Below are 19,164 nucleotides of genomic sequence, written 5' to 3' on the forward strand. Positions count from 1 at the left end.
TGAAGACACAGAAGCTAGCGCGCTTGGGTTTTGGGCAGGCTTTATAGTTTCCTGGTTCATGACGTCACCCGCCTCTGACGTTCGCACGATTTAACTGATTTTACATGTGCTTCAAGACATCATCACACGAAGCATTCCCTTAGCGTCAATCGACGCAGCGCGAGTTCTCTTGAAAGTCGGATGACGACGAATGGGGTTTCGCTTAGAAAGCCTATCGACTTCGAGTATTACAAAACGAGCCAATGGCAAAGAAATGCCATGGGTCTGCGGAATTTGCATGGCGTAACTCCGCCCCACCGCGTGGGTATAAAAGGAGAATGCCGGCAATATGCAGATATGTTTCTTCGCTGAGAAGCCAAGACTGAACTCATCTGTTCCAGCGGTACAGCAGAAGTGGCTACTCAGGGAACGAGGGTTACATACGTAACCAAGACGTTCCCTTTTTTTTTAATCACGCTACCTTCACAGCTGTCTTCCAGTGCCCTGCGTAAATCTGAGATCCCTGTCGTGAGACTAGTACGGACGAAGGACTCCTATTTAGCACAGGAATACCAAGGTACACTGGGGAGCATATCTCAATGTCAGAGAAATATGCAATTAATGCCAACCCAGAGGGGGGGGACTTAGAGAATACACATATGACCCGAAGGAATGCAAATAGAGAACACTGGGGTGTCCAGCCGCAGGTGGAAATTTCAACCCCAGGGGTGGCAAGGTGGCTTGCCAAGGGAAGACACATCCTCAGAGAGGCTTACAGTGGAAATACACATGTGGGGGTCACTCAGAGGAGGGACCATGCACACGGGAGGCACCTAGGCAACGCGCAGCCAATAGACACTGGCGTCGACGTCAGCAGTGCTGGAGGAACTCAGGCCTTGTGAGGCTCACCTGAGGAGAATATCGCACGTATCCAGTCCGTGGAGTGGAATGGCGAGCAAGCGAAGACACCTGAGCGGGTCCTAGTACCGGCTGGTTGAAGCGAGTACACGGGAGGACACTGGCTCCACTCAGAGATTGTAGAATCTGGCGAATGTGTTGGGTGTCGCCCAGCCTGCAGCTCTGCAGATGTCTGTTAGCGAGGCACCATGCGCTAGAGCCCAAGAGGATGCCACACACCAGTGAGACAGCCTTTGCTTGGAGAGAGCCTTTCCCTTCAGCTCCCCACCATAACAGACAAAGAGCTGGTCAGAGGTCCTGAAACACTGCATTCTGTCTACATAGGCGCGGAGAGCACGTACTGGACCGAGCAGTCCCAAGGCTGGGTCTGCCTCCTCCAGGGGCAGCGCTTGCAGGTTCACCACCTGGTCCCGGAAGGGAGTGGTAGGAACCTTGGGCACATATCTCAGGATCACGTGAGAGTAAGCCGGCCCGAATTCCAGGAACGCTTCGTCAACCAAGACTGCGTGCAGGTCCCCTACCCTCTTGATGGAGGCCAATGCAACCAGGAGCGCTGTCTACATAGACAGCAACTTAAGCTCCACTGATTGCAAAGGCTCAAGGGGAGCACTCTGCAGGGCAGTTAGAACCACTGAGACGTCCCAAGAGGGGACGAGAGGAGGGCGAGGAGGATTCAGTCTCCTCGCTCCTCTCAGGAACCTGGCGATCAGGTCGTGCTTCCCTACGGACTTACCTTACTGTATCATGGTGTGCGGCAATAGCGGCAACGTATACTTTGAGGGTGGAGGGAGACAGCTTTCGCTCCAACCCAACTTGAAGGAAGGAAAGCACGACACCGATCGATCATCTCCGGGGTCTTCTCAGCGAGAAGAGCACCAGTTGACGAAGAGGTTCCACTTCAACGCGTAGGCGTGTCTCGTGGACAACGCTTAGCGGAAGTGATGGTAGCCACCACCGTTGGTCGTAGGGTACTCAAACCTGCCTCGTCCCGTCCAGGAGCCACACGTGGAGGTTCCAAAGATCGGGACGAGGGTGCCATAGGGTGCCCCGTCCCTGAGAAAGGAGGTCCTTCCTCAGAGGAATTGGCCAGGGAGGTGCTGTTGCGAGGAGTAGAGTTCGGAGAACCAGGTCCAGGTGGGCCAGTGTGGCAGGACCAAAATGACCTGCTCCTCGTCCTCCCTGACTTTGCGCAGGGTCTGCGCAAGAAGGCTCACTGGGGGAAACGCATATTTGGGGCCCCGCGGCCAGCTGTGCGCCAGTGCATCCGTGCCGAGCGTGCCCTCGGACAGGGAAAATACAGGCCGCAATGGGTTGAGTCATGAGAGGCAAACAGATCTATCTGAGCGTCCCCGAACTGGTCCCAAATCAGCTGAACCGACTGGGGATGGAGTCGCCATTCTCCGGGGAGGGGCTGAAGCCGTGAGAGCTCGTCAGCTGCACAGTTCAGGGCTCCGGGAATATAAATGGCTCGAAGCGACCTCAGATGCTTCTGACTCCATATGAGGAGGTGGCGGGCGAGTTGTGACATACGCCGGGAGCGTAGACCACCTTGATGGTAGATGTACGCTACAGTGGCGGTATTGTCTGATCAGACTAGTATGTGTTGACCCCAAGCAACGCCCGGAAGCGGTGCAGAGCAAGACGTACTGCCAGCAACTCGAGGCAATTGACATGCCATAGGCGCTGGGGTCCTGTCCAGGAGCCCCAGGCAGCATGTCCATTGCACATGGTGCCCCAAACCCGTGGTGGAGGCATCTGTTGAGACAACAACATGCCGGGAAGCTCGTTCCAGGGTCACTCCAGCCCGTAGAAACAGAGGTTCGACCACGGGGAGAAGGTCTGAGAGCAGCTCGGAGTAACTGGCACTCGGAGCACGCCGTGTTGCCATGCCCTCCTCGGGACTCGGTCGCGAAGCCAAAGCTGAAGTGGTCTCATATGAAGTAATCCGAGCGGCGTTGCCACGGCTGCAGATGCCATATGCCCCAGGAGCCTCTGAAAAAATTTCAGTGGAACCGCACTCTTGCTTGCTTTTCTCAGGCAAGTCAGCAGTGGCTGAGTGGAGAAGTCGAAACCGAGAAAAGAGATCCTCTGCACAGGGCAAAGTTTACTCTTTTCCCAGTTGACCCGAAGGCCCAGACGAGCTAGGTGCCGGAGCACTGGGTCCCAGTGTTCGCAGACCTGGTCTCGAGAGTGAGCTAGGAACGCCAGTCGCCGAGATAGTTCAGGATGCGAACCCCGTGTTCCCATGGAGGAACAAGGGCTGCCTCGACAACCTTTGTGAAGGCGCGAGGAGACAGGGCTAGCCCGAATGGGAGAACGGCGTACTGATATGCGCGCCCCCTGACAGCAAACCGTAGGTACGGTCTGAGTCGAAGAGAACGGGGACATAAGAGTAGGCGTCCTACAGGTCGATCGCTGCAAACCAATCCTGTGGCCGCACACATTCGAAAACGCGTTTGGCCAGGAGCATCTTAAACGGCAGCCTGTGAAGCGAGCGGTTCAGATGCACAGGTGCAGGATTGGTCGTAACCCACCGGCTTTCTGCGGGACAATGAAGTATGGGCTGTAAAACCCGGACCTCATTTCGGCTGGAGGGACAGTCTCGATCGTACCCTTCGCCAGTAGGGTAGCAACCTCCGCTCTCATGATAGGGGCATAGCCACTGACCATGGAGCGGACTCCCCTGAAGCGGGGAGGAGACCGTGCGAACTGAATCGCATAGCCGAGCCTGATGGTTCGTGCGACCCAGCGGGACAGGTTGGGAAGCTCTAGCCAGGCTCCCAAGGACTGTGTCAGCGGGGTCATGCGAACCACAGACGTCCCCTAGGTGGTGCAGCGAAGCGGAATGACCGCCCCGGTTTGGGGGCACGGTCATAAACCGCACCCTGACAGAGGAGGCCAGGGAAGGACCAGCGTTCCGCGGGGGCCTGCTCTGCCAGGGGTCTGGCGACAGAGGGGGATGAGAGTGGTACGGCCCGGGGGCAGCACACACTGTCATCCGAGCTCTGGGACAGAGGGGGATAAGAGTGGTGAGGCATCCGCGCCCTCCGGGGGCTCAGAGATGGGATGCAGCTCTTTGGAGAAGAGATTCTCCCCCGGCCCTCCACCGGGGGAAGGAGTGGCCCTGCAACCACTTCCTGAAAGAACCGCAACCCACGTCTGAGCTGCCCGTAACGGGAGCGCCGCATCGCCTGGTGTTCAGCGGGGCTGCGGGGCTGGTACGGGCAGGGGCGCCTTCCTGCGACCATATCCACGGCGCAGCCCGGTGTTGCTGGGGCTGGGCAGGAGGGGGCAAGCGGACTAAGGCAGCGCCGGCGAGCCGGCGAGCCGGCGGCTGGTTGGCAGCAGATGGCCGCGGGGTCAGACAAGTTTGGTAGCCACAGTCCGCTTCTGGGCGGCCGAGAACTGTTGGGCAGAGTCCTCGGCCGCGCTGCCGAAGTGCCCAGCCTGGGATATGGGGGAGTTGAGGAGGGCCGGCAAACTCACTCGGAACTCTACGCGGGTTGCTATGTGAAAGACGGAGTGTGGACCGAGGATATTTCGTCGGTTTAGTTCCAGACCTGCCGTCTTAGGTCACCCTGGCCACCAGCCGAAGTATTATCTCACATGGAGAAAAATAGATCGGGGTGTGGATGAGGGGACTCTCGCTCTATTGAGAACGTGACACATCCACGAGCGCTGTCTGAACGCGATCGAAGCCCAAACACGTCAAAACAGCGCTCGTGCCCATCAGCTGAATCTATCAGAATACCGCACTCAGAAATACACGGGCAGATCGTCTTTAAAAAGACGCGTCTTTAGAAAGATGTGCCGCGTGCACCCTCTTTTTGTGAGAGAAAAGCTCGCAGCAGTGCTGAAGCGCCCAGGGAGAAACACACACGCTTTTCAGTTCAGCAGGCAGGAATATGAAACTCGCTGGAACTCGCCATCACACCAACACTGACTGGAAGCTGCTCGTCTGGAAGATTCTCAAAGATAGTCAGAGAATAGGCTGCAGGAGTGAAGAAAACTTCTTGGCTCCGAAGCGAAAATATATCTGCATATTGCCGACATTCTCCTTTTATACCCACGTGGTGGGACGGAGTTACGCCATGCAAATTCCGCAGACCCATGGCATTTCTTTGCCATTGGCTCGTTTTGTAATACTCGAAGTCGATAGGCTTTCTAAGCGAAACCCCATTCGTCGCCATCCGACGGAACTCGGAGTGACAATGAAAGGGAACTTCTATTTCCTAATCCTGTTTAGATTAATGCAAAAACGAGTCAGATTTTAACAGCTATGCGGAACATGCTCTACACTTCCCCACAATGCTAACCCCCCAAAACACTGATATAACAGAAACTTTTAAATACCAACATAATAGAACATTAAACATTAACAAGTTTCTCCATTTTCTCATCATGGTAAAAAATGCATAAAATAACACTTTATTTCAACATTTATTCTCCCAATTCAGCCCCTTTGCAACACATGATGGGAAGTGAAAGTACTGTTTGATTGGGTTACTTGATTGAAACATGTTATTTCCAAATGAAAACAGCAAGTTTAGCCAATTTAACCTGAAGTGGGTGAACCAGAAACCCGATACAATAGTGTTAAATCCAAATGAATTGCTTAAATAAAGTGAACAGCATCATAAAATCATTTTTTAAATGTAACTGAGGTAGAGAAAGTCTTTTGTCAGAAGACCAAGAAACCGCTATAGTACTGTATACCAGTGGTGTAGTCGGGGCCATACGCACGTATACGCCACATACTTACTTTCTGCCCAGGGCTGTTTACGTATTACAACTTCTAAGGATCAATAATTTTATATACCCACTTGTTTTGTTGCTTCAAAAGACCATAATCTACTGTCATTTTAACTTCCCCTTTAAAGGTGCAGTAAGCGATTTTTGAAAAACTCTGTTGAAAGTGCATTGGACCGAACACCACAACAAACTTGTAGCCAATCAGCAGTAGGGGGTGTGTCCACCAATGATGGGGGTGAGAGAGTGAGCAAGAGGGAGATTTAGAGAAAAGCTAAGAGGAATATCACTGGAAAAAGAAGGGGATATGATCAGGCAAGGACCCGCATTCAAATTAGAAAAGCTTTCCAATGCTGGAGAGACCTCAGCAGGAAGGCGTGAAAATGGTTGCACCAGATTTAACTTTAAATCACTTTTCACAATGAATATAATTCCAAAGCAACATGTTTAAATTATAGTCATATAGAACTGTAATGTGGTCAACAGACCTGGAACTATTTCTGCCATGTAGTAGGCTATTTGAAAAATAATCTGCCAACCAATTTTAGAATGCACTGTATTTATTTGCATACCGAGTTCATATTCAATTAGTTGGTATTTCAACTTTTCTTTTCACTTTTCATCTACCTTAAGATCACTTTACAGTTATTTAATGAAAATTAATTGTCCCTAAAGCACATTGTTGTATTTTACACCCGAGTGTTTCTCATGTTCTTTTTCTGCTGTTTTCCTACATGGATGTTGTGTGTGCTCTTGTTGTTTTGTTTTAATAAAATAGTCAGTGCATTTAGATCCTCCTCTCTGTCCTTTCTAAACTGCCTCATAACAAAACCTTAGACGCTCAGTGTTAACATTCTATAAAATTCTTTCCTTTCAACACACTGCTTAAAACCCTTCAATATGAGCATTAGCATTTTCCTTCAAATCCGCATAAAGCACAAACCTCTGCATATTTGCAAATCTATGCGTTTGTGGGTCATATGGAGGATGTTTTGCATACATACTGTAGCTCGACTAAAGCTGACTAAGACACATTAATTCGAAATCCCTTTTTAGACACGACAGGGCATGATATGATAATTAAACATTAACAACAGCCTCGACTCATAAATAATTTACAGCCAGCAAAGGTCCATCTTAAGACATTATAAAAAAGTGGACGTATCGATACTGCAAACATCCAAGCTGGAGTTCACCTTATTTCAATTCTCCACAGCGGTGCAGGTTTGAGAGACCCTCTGGGGAAAAAAAGCAACCAACATGTGGCCTCACTGCTTATTCCTCGATTCCACCTGTGCCAGAGCCTCTTGGAAGAGGAAACAGTTTGTCATGTTTCATTATTGATAGTTTGATTGAGAGGAGCACGAAGAGTGTACTCTCTGCCTTGCAGGATCAGCTCTGGGTTAATGCATAGCAGAGTCAGGAGGGAGAGTGTTTATTTTTATACCCGTGCCTTTGTTTGTCCAAAAGAGGACGCCATCTGAGACAACAGTTTGTAGACGTTCCATCTTATGTGTAACCGTTTAGAGGTGATTTGGGGGTGAGTTATTATAGTTGACTATTTGCTTAGACGTCCAGCAACCAAGCTAGATTGTTTTTTTTACTTTTAGTCTCTGTAGTATTGATATTTTATCCATCACCGCTACATAGGGCTGTGAATCTTTGGGTAGGCAGTGAATCGATTCGATCCACGATTCATAGGTTTTCGATTCGATTCAAGAACGATTTTTGCAAATTCAGAAAGATTCGATTCGATGCGATTCACATTAAAATTCGATGCGATTCGATTAATTCGATTCGATTCTTAATTTTTTATATGCATTCATAGGATTATTTAAATGCTTCCCCCAATGGGTCTTAGTCAGGGTGTGAATTATACAGCTGGCTTCGGGGGTCAGAGAGTGGGAACAAAAAGAAAGAAAAAAAAAACAACGACATTTTGTCTATTGTTAACGTTAGTTCATGTTAGTTTTTAATGAATCTATTCTTATAAAAAATATTTCCAAAGCCTATAAATTAGCATTTGTAAAAATGTAAACCAAGATTTAAAAAGGCTTTAAAAGTATAGTTCATCATGCTAACTATTTTGTAGGAATGGATACACAACCTTAAAGTGTTCCTACATTAAACATCCTTCCATTGTGAGACTAAAAATACCATGAACTTTCCCAACTAAAACCTTAACTAACGTTTCCTCATGGAATAGCTATACTCTTTGTTTTCTCTTTATCCGACTGAACATTTTCCTTGTGATTCTGAAAGAAAACGCGCCGGCTGTCTACTTGTGCTATGCGCATCTGATTGATGGATAAACCACACGCTCTTATTTCAGTGTAATTAATGTTGTAGTTATTTCATCAGTTCAGTTTAACGACATTAAGTTACATTTCATTCATCATTCATGATTAATCGGTGTACATTTTAGAGACCTATTATACGTTTTCTCTTTCCATTAAAATAAATGCGCACCCTTGAATAAGTGGGGTTTTACTTTAACTGCTCAGGACGGGTATGACCCATTTCCGTAAAACTTCAGTATCTTATCTTAAAGAAAATAACGGTGACGTTTCCACGCAACGAACGCGTTGTTTCATAGCAGTGACCGCGCAATGATATGGCAGCTTTATCAATGGCTTGCTTTCTCGATAGAGAGCTGTCATCTGCTCATGTGAACACCAATGGCTGTCCTGAGGAGAGCTCAAACATGGACTGCTCAAAAATCTGTAGATGAGAGCTATATGGGACCGAGCGCGAGCGAAATCCAGTGAAAGATGGTAAAGAGTGCAGCGAGTATGTGAGAGCTGTGAGGACGCGAAATGACGCCGCACAACGCCTCATTAATTCGCGCATGTAGTCATTTAATGACTGTTTTTATGTTTTAAAGCACTGAATCGATATAGAATCGCAAATTATTCGATTCTTAGCATTTTAAATCGAATATTGACCGAAATAAACGATTCACAATTCGAAATACATGTTTCAAGATCGATGCATATGCATCATCAGGATTTGTAATCGATGCATCGAGAAAACGAATGAATCGTTACACCCCTACCGCTACAGCTTTTGGCCATTGCGTCATGTTTTGCATGATTTTTAGAGCATACAATCTAAGTGTTGCATTTTTAAGACTGTGGACCCTATCATACACCCGGTGCAATGCGGCGCCAGGTGCGACGCAAGTGTTTTTTGCTAGTTTCAGCCCGACACAGTTATCATTTTCACGTCCTGCGCCACGTTGTTTAAATAGAAAATGCATTTGCGCCCATTTGTGATGAGGTGTGTTCAGGCGCATTGTTGGCGTGTTGCTATTTTGAGGCAACTGAAATAGACTGCGCCATTAACCAATTGAAAACTGGTCTAAAGTCAATGGTGCAATATTTTTTTTTTTGTTATTTAAAGAGCACGTTAGTAATATGAGCCTATAGGCGGGTGCACAACGCGCATACACTCTGCTTATTACACACACACAGTGTGCAGTAGCACACAAAAATGCCAAATATTAAAAAAGATATGGTGGAATCCGGCTTGTCCCGTAGATAATCTGCTTGAGCGCTTTAACCTCGCGCACGATCAGATCCGTTTCCTCGCTAGAGAAGCGCTCAGTCTTTCCGCTTGCAAATTCCGTCATATAGCGAATATAAAAAATAAATAGCGAATCCTTCATGGTGCGAGCGCAACTGGCTTTTAAATGGAATGGGAGATAAGACTCGGATTGATTTACTACACATTATGCCCAAAACACACCCATTACCCCCAAAACACACCCATTACTCATTAAGAGAATAGGAACAAACCAAAAACTAGCAAAAAGGATTCGGACTCGCCCTAAGTGCACTTGCGCCGTGCGCATTGGACTATGCGCTTAGATCATTAAAATAGGGCCCCGTGTGTTGAGCTGACAATAGTCAAACCTTCAAAACTTGTCTCAGTTTGTTCCATTGTGTTCCATCTAGCTGAAAAGTTCAGAGAAATTTTTTTTTTGTTAAGTTAATAAGTTTACTGAATTTTAGATTATTACACTGCGTCCACACTGGACGTGACCAGCACAATATGGTGCATCAAAAGCAAACAGAACCCATTAAAATGCTGTCTACACTGGATGGTTAAAAAAAATACCGGCTTTGTTGTTTTGTGTAAATTAAATATAAAAATCTGACATTAATGGCGATCTTGAATCGATTAATTACCCTTTCCCCACCAGCGTTTTTTTATAAAGTTGCCAGTCACCACCAGCATTTTTGATCATTTTCACAAAAAATTGTATGGCCCCCAGAATATTTTGTTGTATGAATATCTGAACATGCAAAATGTCAAAAGAACAGTCCCTCTGCTTTTAAACAACAACAAACAAATAGGTTTCACTTTATTTTGATGTTCCCTTTAACACATTCTGTTGTCTATAAGTAACTTTGCAACTATGTCAACTAACTCTCATTACTGTACGTTCACACTGCCGCCGACTTGCAAAGAAGCTCTGGCCGCCCTGTCAAGGACGCTTGTCAAAAAGTACAGGGAAGCATGTTGACGCTTTGGACGCTTTGAACGCTCTGACGTTGCAGGGAGAATAGAAGTGTCACAACATGAAATGTAATAAACAGAAAAACACAAGCAATACATTTGAAGAAACCTTTTATAATGACAGCATTTTTATAACCGTTTTGGTCACATTTGGTCGGGAAAAAAAGAATAGTTAGCTATTCTTATTATTATTTGCGGTCAAATCGGTGTCACCGTGAGCAAATTAATTGCATTCCCGCTTTAAAACGAGCGTTCATAAATATTTCAAATAAAAGTTGCGCTCATGCGGTCCCTATAAGCAAACAACGTCATGTCATAAATGATAGGAAACCCATCAACGGCGATTATTAGCTTCTCTTCCATTTTCTCGGAACTAATGTTTTGGTAGGAACGAAAGTTTACATTGTATGTTTCTCCGGAATCAGCCAGTGCGAAGGACGTCTATATTCCGATTGGTTGCTGGCGTTTTTCCGCTGCTTGCCGCTGAACCGCGTCACAGCTCATTACCATAAAGTTGAGCTTCTTTCAACTTTCTGATTGACGCTCAAAACGCCCAAAACGTGACGCCGATGGATTTGACGCTCCTTGCAGCTGAGAAAAGCCAGCTTCCATTGAAAATGAATGACTTCCGGCCGCTTTGGAAGCTCAAGCCGGCGGCGGTGTGAACGTACAGTTAGAGTGTTAGTAGAGTATTAGTAGACTGGTAGGGTCAGGGTTAGAATAAGTTGACATGTAGTTTCAGAGTTACTTACAGTCAGTAGAATGTTTGTTGAAGGAGCATCACAATAAAGAGTTAGCAAATATTAAGCAGACAGTCTACTAATACTCTGAGAGTTAGTTGACATGTAGTTGCAACGTCACTTCTAGTTAGTAGTATGTTCAAAGGGGACATCAAAATAAAGTGTTACCAACAAATAAATCATTCATGCATTCTTTTTTAATCAAAACTTGAATGTGGGTACGTTTCATTAAAAAAGCATCATTTGGAGCAAAAAGCTGAGAAAATCACATTTTGTCAAAGACTACATCAGGATCGGATTCAGAACGATGTTAAAAACATAGATGGAGTAGATCGAGTCCATCAACACTAAGGTTGCACAGTCCCGTAGCTCGTCCTGGTTCGACATTTCATTCAGTAACATTGGGCAGTTTTGATTTATATGCTGTTTAATGTTGATGATCGCATTATTTATGCATATGATTACATATTATATTGTTTGTTTCTGCATCTTCCTTTATATGTGTTTTGTTCATGAGATTCAGTACTTTTTCAGAAGATTCCTATATTGCAAGGTGCCACCGTGTTACAGTTTCAGGAAACAGTTGTGACTAATTTGTTATATGCAGTTTTATGTTTTCTGAGAGTAAGGGACCACCTTACTTTGGCCAAATCAATAACGAAGTTTGAAGCGGGGCTGTAACTCAAAAAAGGCAAAGCTTCTTCACACTTTCCACCCAATATCATTAGCGCCTTGATTTTCAACACAGTCTGTCAGTGCTGTGAACCATTAACACATATCTTTCACACACCCCAAATAGAAGCTTTCCCATAGCTAACCTTGTCCTCAATGTGATAGCAAGTGTGACTTGAAGTTTAACTTATAAGTACAGTTAAACTAAGAACTTTGATACTGATATCAACAATAAACACAAGAATGATGTCACACAAAATGGCTGCAAAGTTCAGGCTAAATGACTGTAAATCAGGCAGTTCACCACATGACTAGTAATGTGCGCTAAGGGTCGTTTCTGATTTCCAGTGGACTTTAAGACTGTGGTTTGCAGTGTTATTGGAAAATCTGACATTATACAGCACAATACACATAGGTAGCAGTGATGTTACATAGGCAGTGGCATTTACCTCAGTCCATAAAGAACAGTGCCATCTGGGTGGAGCCTAATCATTCGGTTCTTCACTGTCACACCGTGCAGGAAAGACTTCTTGTCATTCAGGAAGTAGGTGTCTGGGAGCCATAACTGATCAGCCACACGGTTGTCCAAAGTGAGATTCAAAGCCATCTCAGCGTAGGCCAACCGTTTGTCCCTCCAGCTTTGTTGGAAATACATGGTGATGGTGTAGTCCTGCACAGAGCACAGAAATAGTATTGAGATTGAGAATTAAGGTGTATTCAAAGTATTTATTATTATTATTATTTTCAGACATAGATTTTTTCCTTTCAAAGAAAATGTACTTTAAATTTAGTCAACATTTCGTCATGTTATTGATTTTAATATAATTTACTCTGACTGTATTTACTCTTACACGATAATTATACATTTTTATTTTATAACATCACCCCTAATTGAGTATTATGTTTCAAATTAATTACAGGATAATAAATAAGAAACTTTATATTTGTTTGATCTGGTTTGACAGCATTGTAACATCTAGGACGGCAAAGTCATTATAAAACATTTTTTTATTGAATGAGAAGGCAATGCAAACATTATAAAATGGATTAAGATGTGTACCAATTTTGATATTAATTAAGCAGCAAAAATATACTGCTTTGATAGGATTAGGTCAATTTGAGCAGTGACTTTTGTATGTAGGGCAAATACGATTGGCTAAGGAGGCCACTCTAAAGATCCACTGACATGACTCATCGCTGCTTCAACACTAACTGAAAACTGGAACGGCATCTCTTATAATACAGCATTCTGCATAGAAACTAGTCTACTGTAATAAGCCTACATTTAGATGTGCTGGATGATTCAAGGAAACTATTAACAAAGAGTTTGACTTCATATTCATCCACATGGCAAGGCCCCTGTTAATAGAAGCAATAAAATATTTCATAGGGCAATTTCATATATTTTGTACAGTTGATGACTTATAAACAAATAATCATAAACAAATTATGAAACACATAACAGTTTCAATAAATAAGAAAAAGCTACCCTAAAAAGTAAAAGTATTGTATTTACTTAGAAAAGTGATACCCAACTTAATAATTTACAGCTGTGTACAACTATTTTACTTGGAACAAATATATGAATAATGCAAGCTCATAGCCATTGGCAACAATTATTTAATTTATAATTATTATATTATTATAGACTTAAATTAAAATATTCTGACAGTGAGGCTGGCTACTTACTACCACTGTCAAATGACTGCTTCTATCACGCTGCGCGGGTATATAATGAGCAGCATTTCGCTGAGGAGCCGAGCCAGGGACCCAACCGTCTGCAGCGATGGTACAACAACATGGTGACGGGACGAATGTCTCCGTTCCCTCTTTCAGGGAACGTGGGTTACCATACGTAACCGAGACGTTCCCTTTCATGTCGGTCAATCCTATGTTCGTCAGAGGTATCCGACTTGAATGGGATCCCTACCAACACGCCATGTTGTTGGCCCTTCCAGTGCCCTGCATAAGCCTCACTTCTCTCCCTTAGTTAGGGGCAGAAGCTTATGCAGGGAGTCCTGGTCACTGATGTTCCGCAAGACCCACTCAGTGAGAACATTGGATAACACTGGGAAAGCGTGCCCTTCCCACCTGAAGGAGAACGCTGTGGAAGCCACGACCTACCCAAAGGGAGGTAACCTGTGGAGAATACACATATGGACTAGCCAAGGAGGATAGTATGACATATGGAAGTATCTGGGGTGGTTTCAGCCTAATCCTAGGGGGGAAGCACACCAGCAGAGATAGTAAAGCGGGCTCTGCCAAGGCAAAAACACTGGCTAGCTGATAGGGTAGCCGTACCGTGGAAAATAATCAAATGGGGTCGCTGCAGGGACCGCTACACATGGACACCCAGCCTAGCACAGGTTCCTCAATGCATACAAGTGTTAGGCCTGGCGTCAAATGCTCCACAAAGTCTGACTGCTGTAGGGGTGACGGAGGAACTCAACAGGGTTAGCCGTCTCCGGGGAACACACTGGAGCAAATAGACGCACGTATCTGGCCGACCAGTCGAGAATGGAGTAGCAAGCCGACACTTGAGCGGGTTCCCCGCGCTACTGGCCACTTGGGGCGAGTATACGGGAGGATACCGGCTCTACACGAAGGCTTTAGAATCCAGTGAACGTGTTGGGTGTCGCCCAGCCCGCAGCTGTCAGCGAGGCGCCTTGGGCAAACACCCAGGAGGAAGCAACACTTCTAGTTGAGTGTGCTTGCAACCCGAATGGGCAAGGCTTGTCTTGGGATTGATACGCCAAGACAATTGCATCCACTATCCAGTGGGCTAACCTCTGCTTGGAGACAGCCTTTCCCTTCTTCTGGCCTCCGTAACAGACAAAGAGCTGGTCTGAGGTCCTAAAGTTTTATGTTCTGTCCACGTATAACTGCAAGGAGCGGACGGGACAGAGAAAAGCCAGGGCTGGGTCTGCCTCCTCCGAGGGCAGCGCTTGCAGGTTTACTACCTGGTCTCTATAGGGCATGGTAGGAACCTTGGGCACATATCCGGGACGGGGTCTCAGGACAACGTGAGAGTCATCTGGTCCGAATTCTAGGCAAGATTTGTCAACCGAAAATGCTTGCAGATCCCCTACACTCTTGATGGAAGCCATTGTCGTCAGGAGCACTGTCTTTAGTGAGGGTATAGAGGGTATAGAGGATCACTTTCACCAGAGTTTCCAGAGGTCTGGACGTGGGTGCCATAAGATGCCTTGTCTCTGAGAAAGCAGGTCCTTCCTCAGAGGAATGTGCCAGGGAGGGACTGTCGCAAGGAGAACGCTTACTGTAATCCTCAGATTACCAGTGCTATTAGCTAAAGTAGCCCTTTTCTGGTGGCCACCAGAAGAGGAACTAGATTGGGGAATAGGCAAAGAGACTACCTTGTGTGAGGTACTCAAGTCTCGACCGCGCATCTAGAGTGCCGCACGACGCGCTGAGTTCCCGTGACAAACCGTGCAATCAAGCGGCAGCTTGCAGTGAGAAGCTCTGTTCTTGCTTAATTTTCTCACGAGGAATAAAAATCTTGCATTTGCACGGAACGTGTTTGGCTCTTGAGGGAGTTGGAGGTACTCATGGCAATGCATTCACAGTAAGAGCCTCTGTTATTTCTCGATTCTGTCTGGAGAGATAAGAATCTAGTGTTTGACTCTCGAGGGAGCTGAATGCATTCATTGTAAGGTGTTGGCCATCCATAGGGATGATCAGTGGTTAAAACTGATGACTAGAGGTGTAAAAGTAAAACAAAAAGTAGAAGCTCCCCCGCAGCAGGCTGCACCATAAGACTCTTGTCAAATTCTGGTGAGATAAGCCTTACATAGCTGGGGCTATGTTGTGGATTTTTCCCTTAGAGCTCTGCTCTTGGGGCCATTTAGGACTGAGACCTATCCTGCAAGGAAGGGGGGCAGGTGTAACCGCCAGGACTTCCCTTGCTGTAGAGCACAGAATCTTGGGGATCTTTCCTAGTATCGGGGAGTATTGGTTTATAGCACCACTATATGAGTCACATGGGATGCACCCATGAGGTTGACATGCTTCTCCGGCTGGGTAATCCATAGTCAATTTATGTCATGCCCACTACGTTTGTGAATATTCACAGCCTAGGGAGGCAGGCATCCCCACAGCATGCCATAGTGGATATTGGTTCCCCATAGCATAAATACCAAGACACAGCATCAAAGTTCCACTTCGAAAGGAAACATCTCAGGTTTAGACTGTAACCCTGGTTGCCTGAGAAGGGGGATGATATGCTATGTCTCATTGCCATAACGCGGGCCTGCCTGCGCATCTCCCTCAGACAAAAGTGTTGATGACGTGTAACTCAGACACCCTTTTATACTCACAGGCATTACCCATGTGACGTCAAGGACTGCCATCTCCCAATGATTATTGCTGTTTGTTTACTCGTGCCTCAGACAGTGGTCACATTGATGGCGTTCCCCATAGCATCAATACCAAGATGCAGTGCCTTGTTTCCCTTCTAAGGGAACCAGGTTTACAGTAACCTGAGACGTACTTGATTATGGAAAGGAAATTCACCCTTTTTATTCATATTCTTCATACATGTTATTGTGAATAATTAATCTGTGCATATATGTACTTTTTTCAAAAGTATTTGACCTTGTGATGTTTAATCAAACTGGACATAATGCTGAAAACTTCTCTCTGGTTCCATAAAATATGCAGGGCTTCTCCAATCATTTGGTCTGCTTTCCCCTGCAAGCTCACTTTCATTTGCCTCCACTTTTTTAGAGCAACGGCCACATCTCAAAATCCAATCAAAATCAATGCATGGAACCAAGAACTCCACCCTACAAATTTTCTTTGTCAGTAATACGTTACTCTCGGATGTACATCTCATGAATGTGGAAAAAAAGTAAAGGAGAATGTGAAAAAAGTAAAGGAAAACAACCTCATACTGGAGTGAATACTTTGAACAAATAAAAATAAAAATCTTCTGCCTGGAAAAGGATGGAAATTCTCCAGTGCCCATATATGTAGGGATTGCAGTTGGAAGAAAACATAGCATCAGATCTCTGTGTCTCTCTCCACAATCTCTCTTGCTTTTTGTCTCTGATATCTATCATTTTATGACTCTCTTTTTCTAATATCTCTGTTAAATAAAATACACTTTCCACAAACAAGGTACCAAATAGAGCCTGAAAATATACTGAGCAAAAAAGATATTTGAATGAACATAAAAATATTTATCAACTGAGACACAAACTGAAGAAGTTTCAATGACATTTGACAAACAGAAATGGAATAATGATTCTGTGATTATAGTGCATCTCATTCTCATCGTCTGCACCAGATTTGCCAGTTACTGTTGTGAGATGTTACCCCACTCTTCCACCAAGGCACTTGAAAGTTCTCAAACACATCTGGGGGGACATATTTACACATGGTTTGGCACTGCAAGGACAGTCAGCTAACCATCCTGTCTTTAGCACTGTAGTCTCACATTACGAACATCGCATTGCTCTGGCCATATCTGCAGGGCTCATACCTCCTTGCAACAGGACTATTGCATGTTCACACACTTGATTAGGGACCCTGGCCATCATTCTTCTGGTGTATTTTAGAGTCAGTGGAAAGGTATATTTAATGTCCTAAGTTATTTAAACAGTGAGCTTAATTGTCTACCGCCTGTAAACTGTTAGTGTCTTGTAATCTTTTCCAATAAAGATCTGTAAAAATTATTTGGATTTTTAAAGTTATCTTTAAAATACAGTATCCTGAAAAAGGGACGTTTCTATATTTTTCTTTTCTTTGTTCTACAAATGTAGACACAATGTAAGTAAGAGATTCATTATGCAATGTAGACAGCTTCATTGATTATTTTGTACTTTGTAAAATCGCAATGAACTGAGATGAGCGACAGTTTTTAGTAATTATAATGGGAGCACTCTTTGCATGCTTACAAGGCTATATAATCTATTGAATAAAATTTAATTTGTTTATGCTGCTTAGAGGACCAAAAACCAGTTACACGCTGCGTAATGTTTCGGAAGTGAAATCCACATATGAACACTGGATTCCCTCTCGAATTTGCAATGACTGACATATTAATAACCATAGCATGGGACAAAAATATGGCATGTCAAAATAGATACACATTAAGCAATGTAAATGCAGACTAACAGATTTATAGCACAAATATTTGGTAACACTTTAGATTAGGGAACACTATTCACCTTTAACTAGTTGCTTATTAGCATGCATATTACAAGCATATTGGCTGTTTATTATTACTTATAAAGCACATATTAATGTCTTGTTCTGCATGACCATATTCTTGATCTTGGCATCTTTTTCTCTTCATTTTGATGTACTTGCGCTAAAAAAGAACTTCCTAAAGTGAAAAAAATAATATATATATATATATATGCCCAAAATCACTCAAACACATATCACAGCATACTAACGAGTTCTAGGGACTTCCTAGCCAGGAACACTTGAATAAAGCATATATTTAACCAGACAATTTTCAAATCCCCTTTGAATGTCTCATCAACCGTTTTTTCTCAGAGGCAAAACTGGACAGTGAGAAATGTCAGAGCTGTAAAATGATCTCGCTTAATACTCTTCAAAGTACCCATTTGAAAGAACCGTTTAGTAACGACTTTTTCTGGGGAAAAAATTTGAAATTGTTTCTGAAAAACAAGGAGCTAATGTATTCTGAGCACAGTGTCTTCTGTTCACACATCTGCTAGAATAGGTTTATTTTAGTCAGGTGAAGACTGCTGCCTGTGATGACTGTATGCCTCAGGGGCCTCTGGGAACTTAAGTCCCCAGAAGTGCCATAAGTTCAGTCATCTAGTTTACACAGAGGGTCTTAAGGTTGCGAACCACACACAAGTTCACCCATAGAGTTGATGTGGCCTTGGGTTTCCCTCCTAATAATTGCTACATTATGACAGAAAAATGCTATGTATGACGTATAATTTACTATATATAGTGAATTTCTCAATACTGCTGGTCTCTTAAAGGGGACATCGGATAAAATTTTCACTTTTTTAAAGCTTTGTTTGCATTTAGTTCGGTTTCTGGTATGTCAGCCAGCTCAGAAAAGCTGAAAATAAAACATGCTGCCAGTTTGTTAAAGGCTGTCTGAGTCTGAAACTGTCATCCAGCAAGCTGTTACAATTTGCATCCGGTTTTTACGTAGATAGCTAGAGAAACTCTGATGGACTCTGCCGCATAGACCCCACCCTGAGCGAGTTGTACATTGTCCGCCATTTTCTCCAGGCCAGAGCAGCTGTAGCGACAAGAATGTCTTGTAAGCAACTCCGGTGTTTTGTTGTTGGATGTACGAGTAAACATTACAGTCTTCGTGTACTCCCGACATCAGAGCCGTTGAAGACGCAGTGGATTAGTTTTATTTTTGAAGGTAATTCGATATAAAGTTTACCAGTTTATTAAGCACCCCCTGAAAAGGCATAATGTCTGTATATATTTTTTTACTGTTAGTTGTAACAAGTGTTTTTGAGTAATTCACTGTTTATGTTGATGATAATGAAAGGGAGAGAGAGAGTTTATGGATGAAACTTTAATGCGCACTTCTTGTACTGTGTTTTATTCAGCTCTTACA

At 44.4% G+C, this 19,164-nt stretch overlaps 1 protein-coding gene across 1 annotated transcript in view; it reads right to left on the bottom strand.

Moving 5' to 3' along the window:
* gabrb4 (gamma-aminobutyric acid type A receptor subunit beta4) overlaps nucleotides 1-19,164 on the bottom strand; it is a 79,075-nt gene that overhangs the window by 24,116 nt on the left and 35,795 nt on the right. Inside the window, exon 4 of the mRNA XM_056239110.1 lies at nucleotides 12,029-12,249. Coding sequence (XP_056095085.1) covers nucleotides 12,029-12,249 — 221 coding nt within the window. The remainder of the gene's footprint in view (nucleotides 1-12,028; nucleotides 12,250-19,164) is intronic.

Source organism: Rhinichthys klamathensis, unplaced genomic scaffold (assembly GCF_029890125.1).
Source record: "Rhinichthys klamathensis goyatoka isolate OS25496 unplaced genomic scaffold, OSU_Roscu_1.1 h1tg000554l_1, whole genome shotgun sequence".
NCBI classification, from domain to species: domain Eukaryota; kingdom Metazoa; phylum Chordata; class Actinopteri; order Cypriniformes; family Leuciscidae; genus Rhinichthys; species Rhinichthys klamathensis.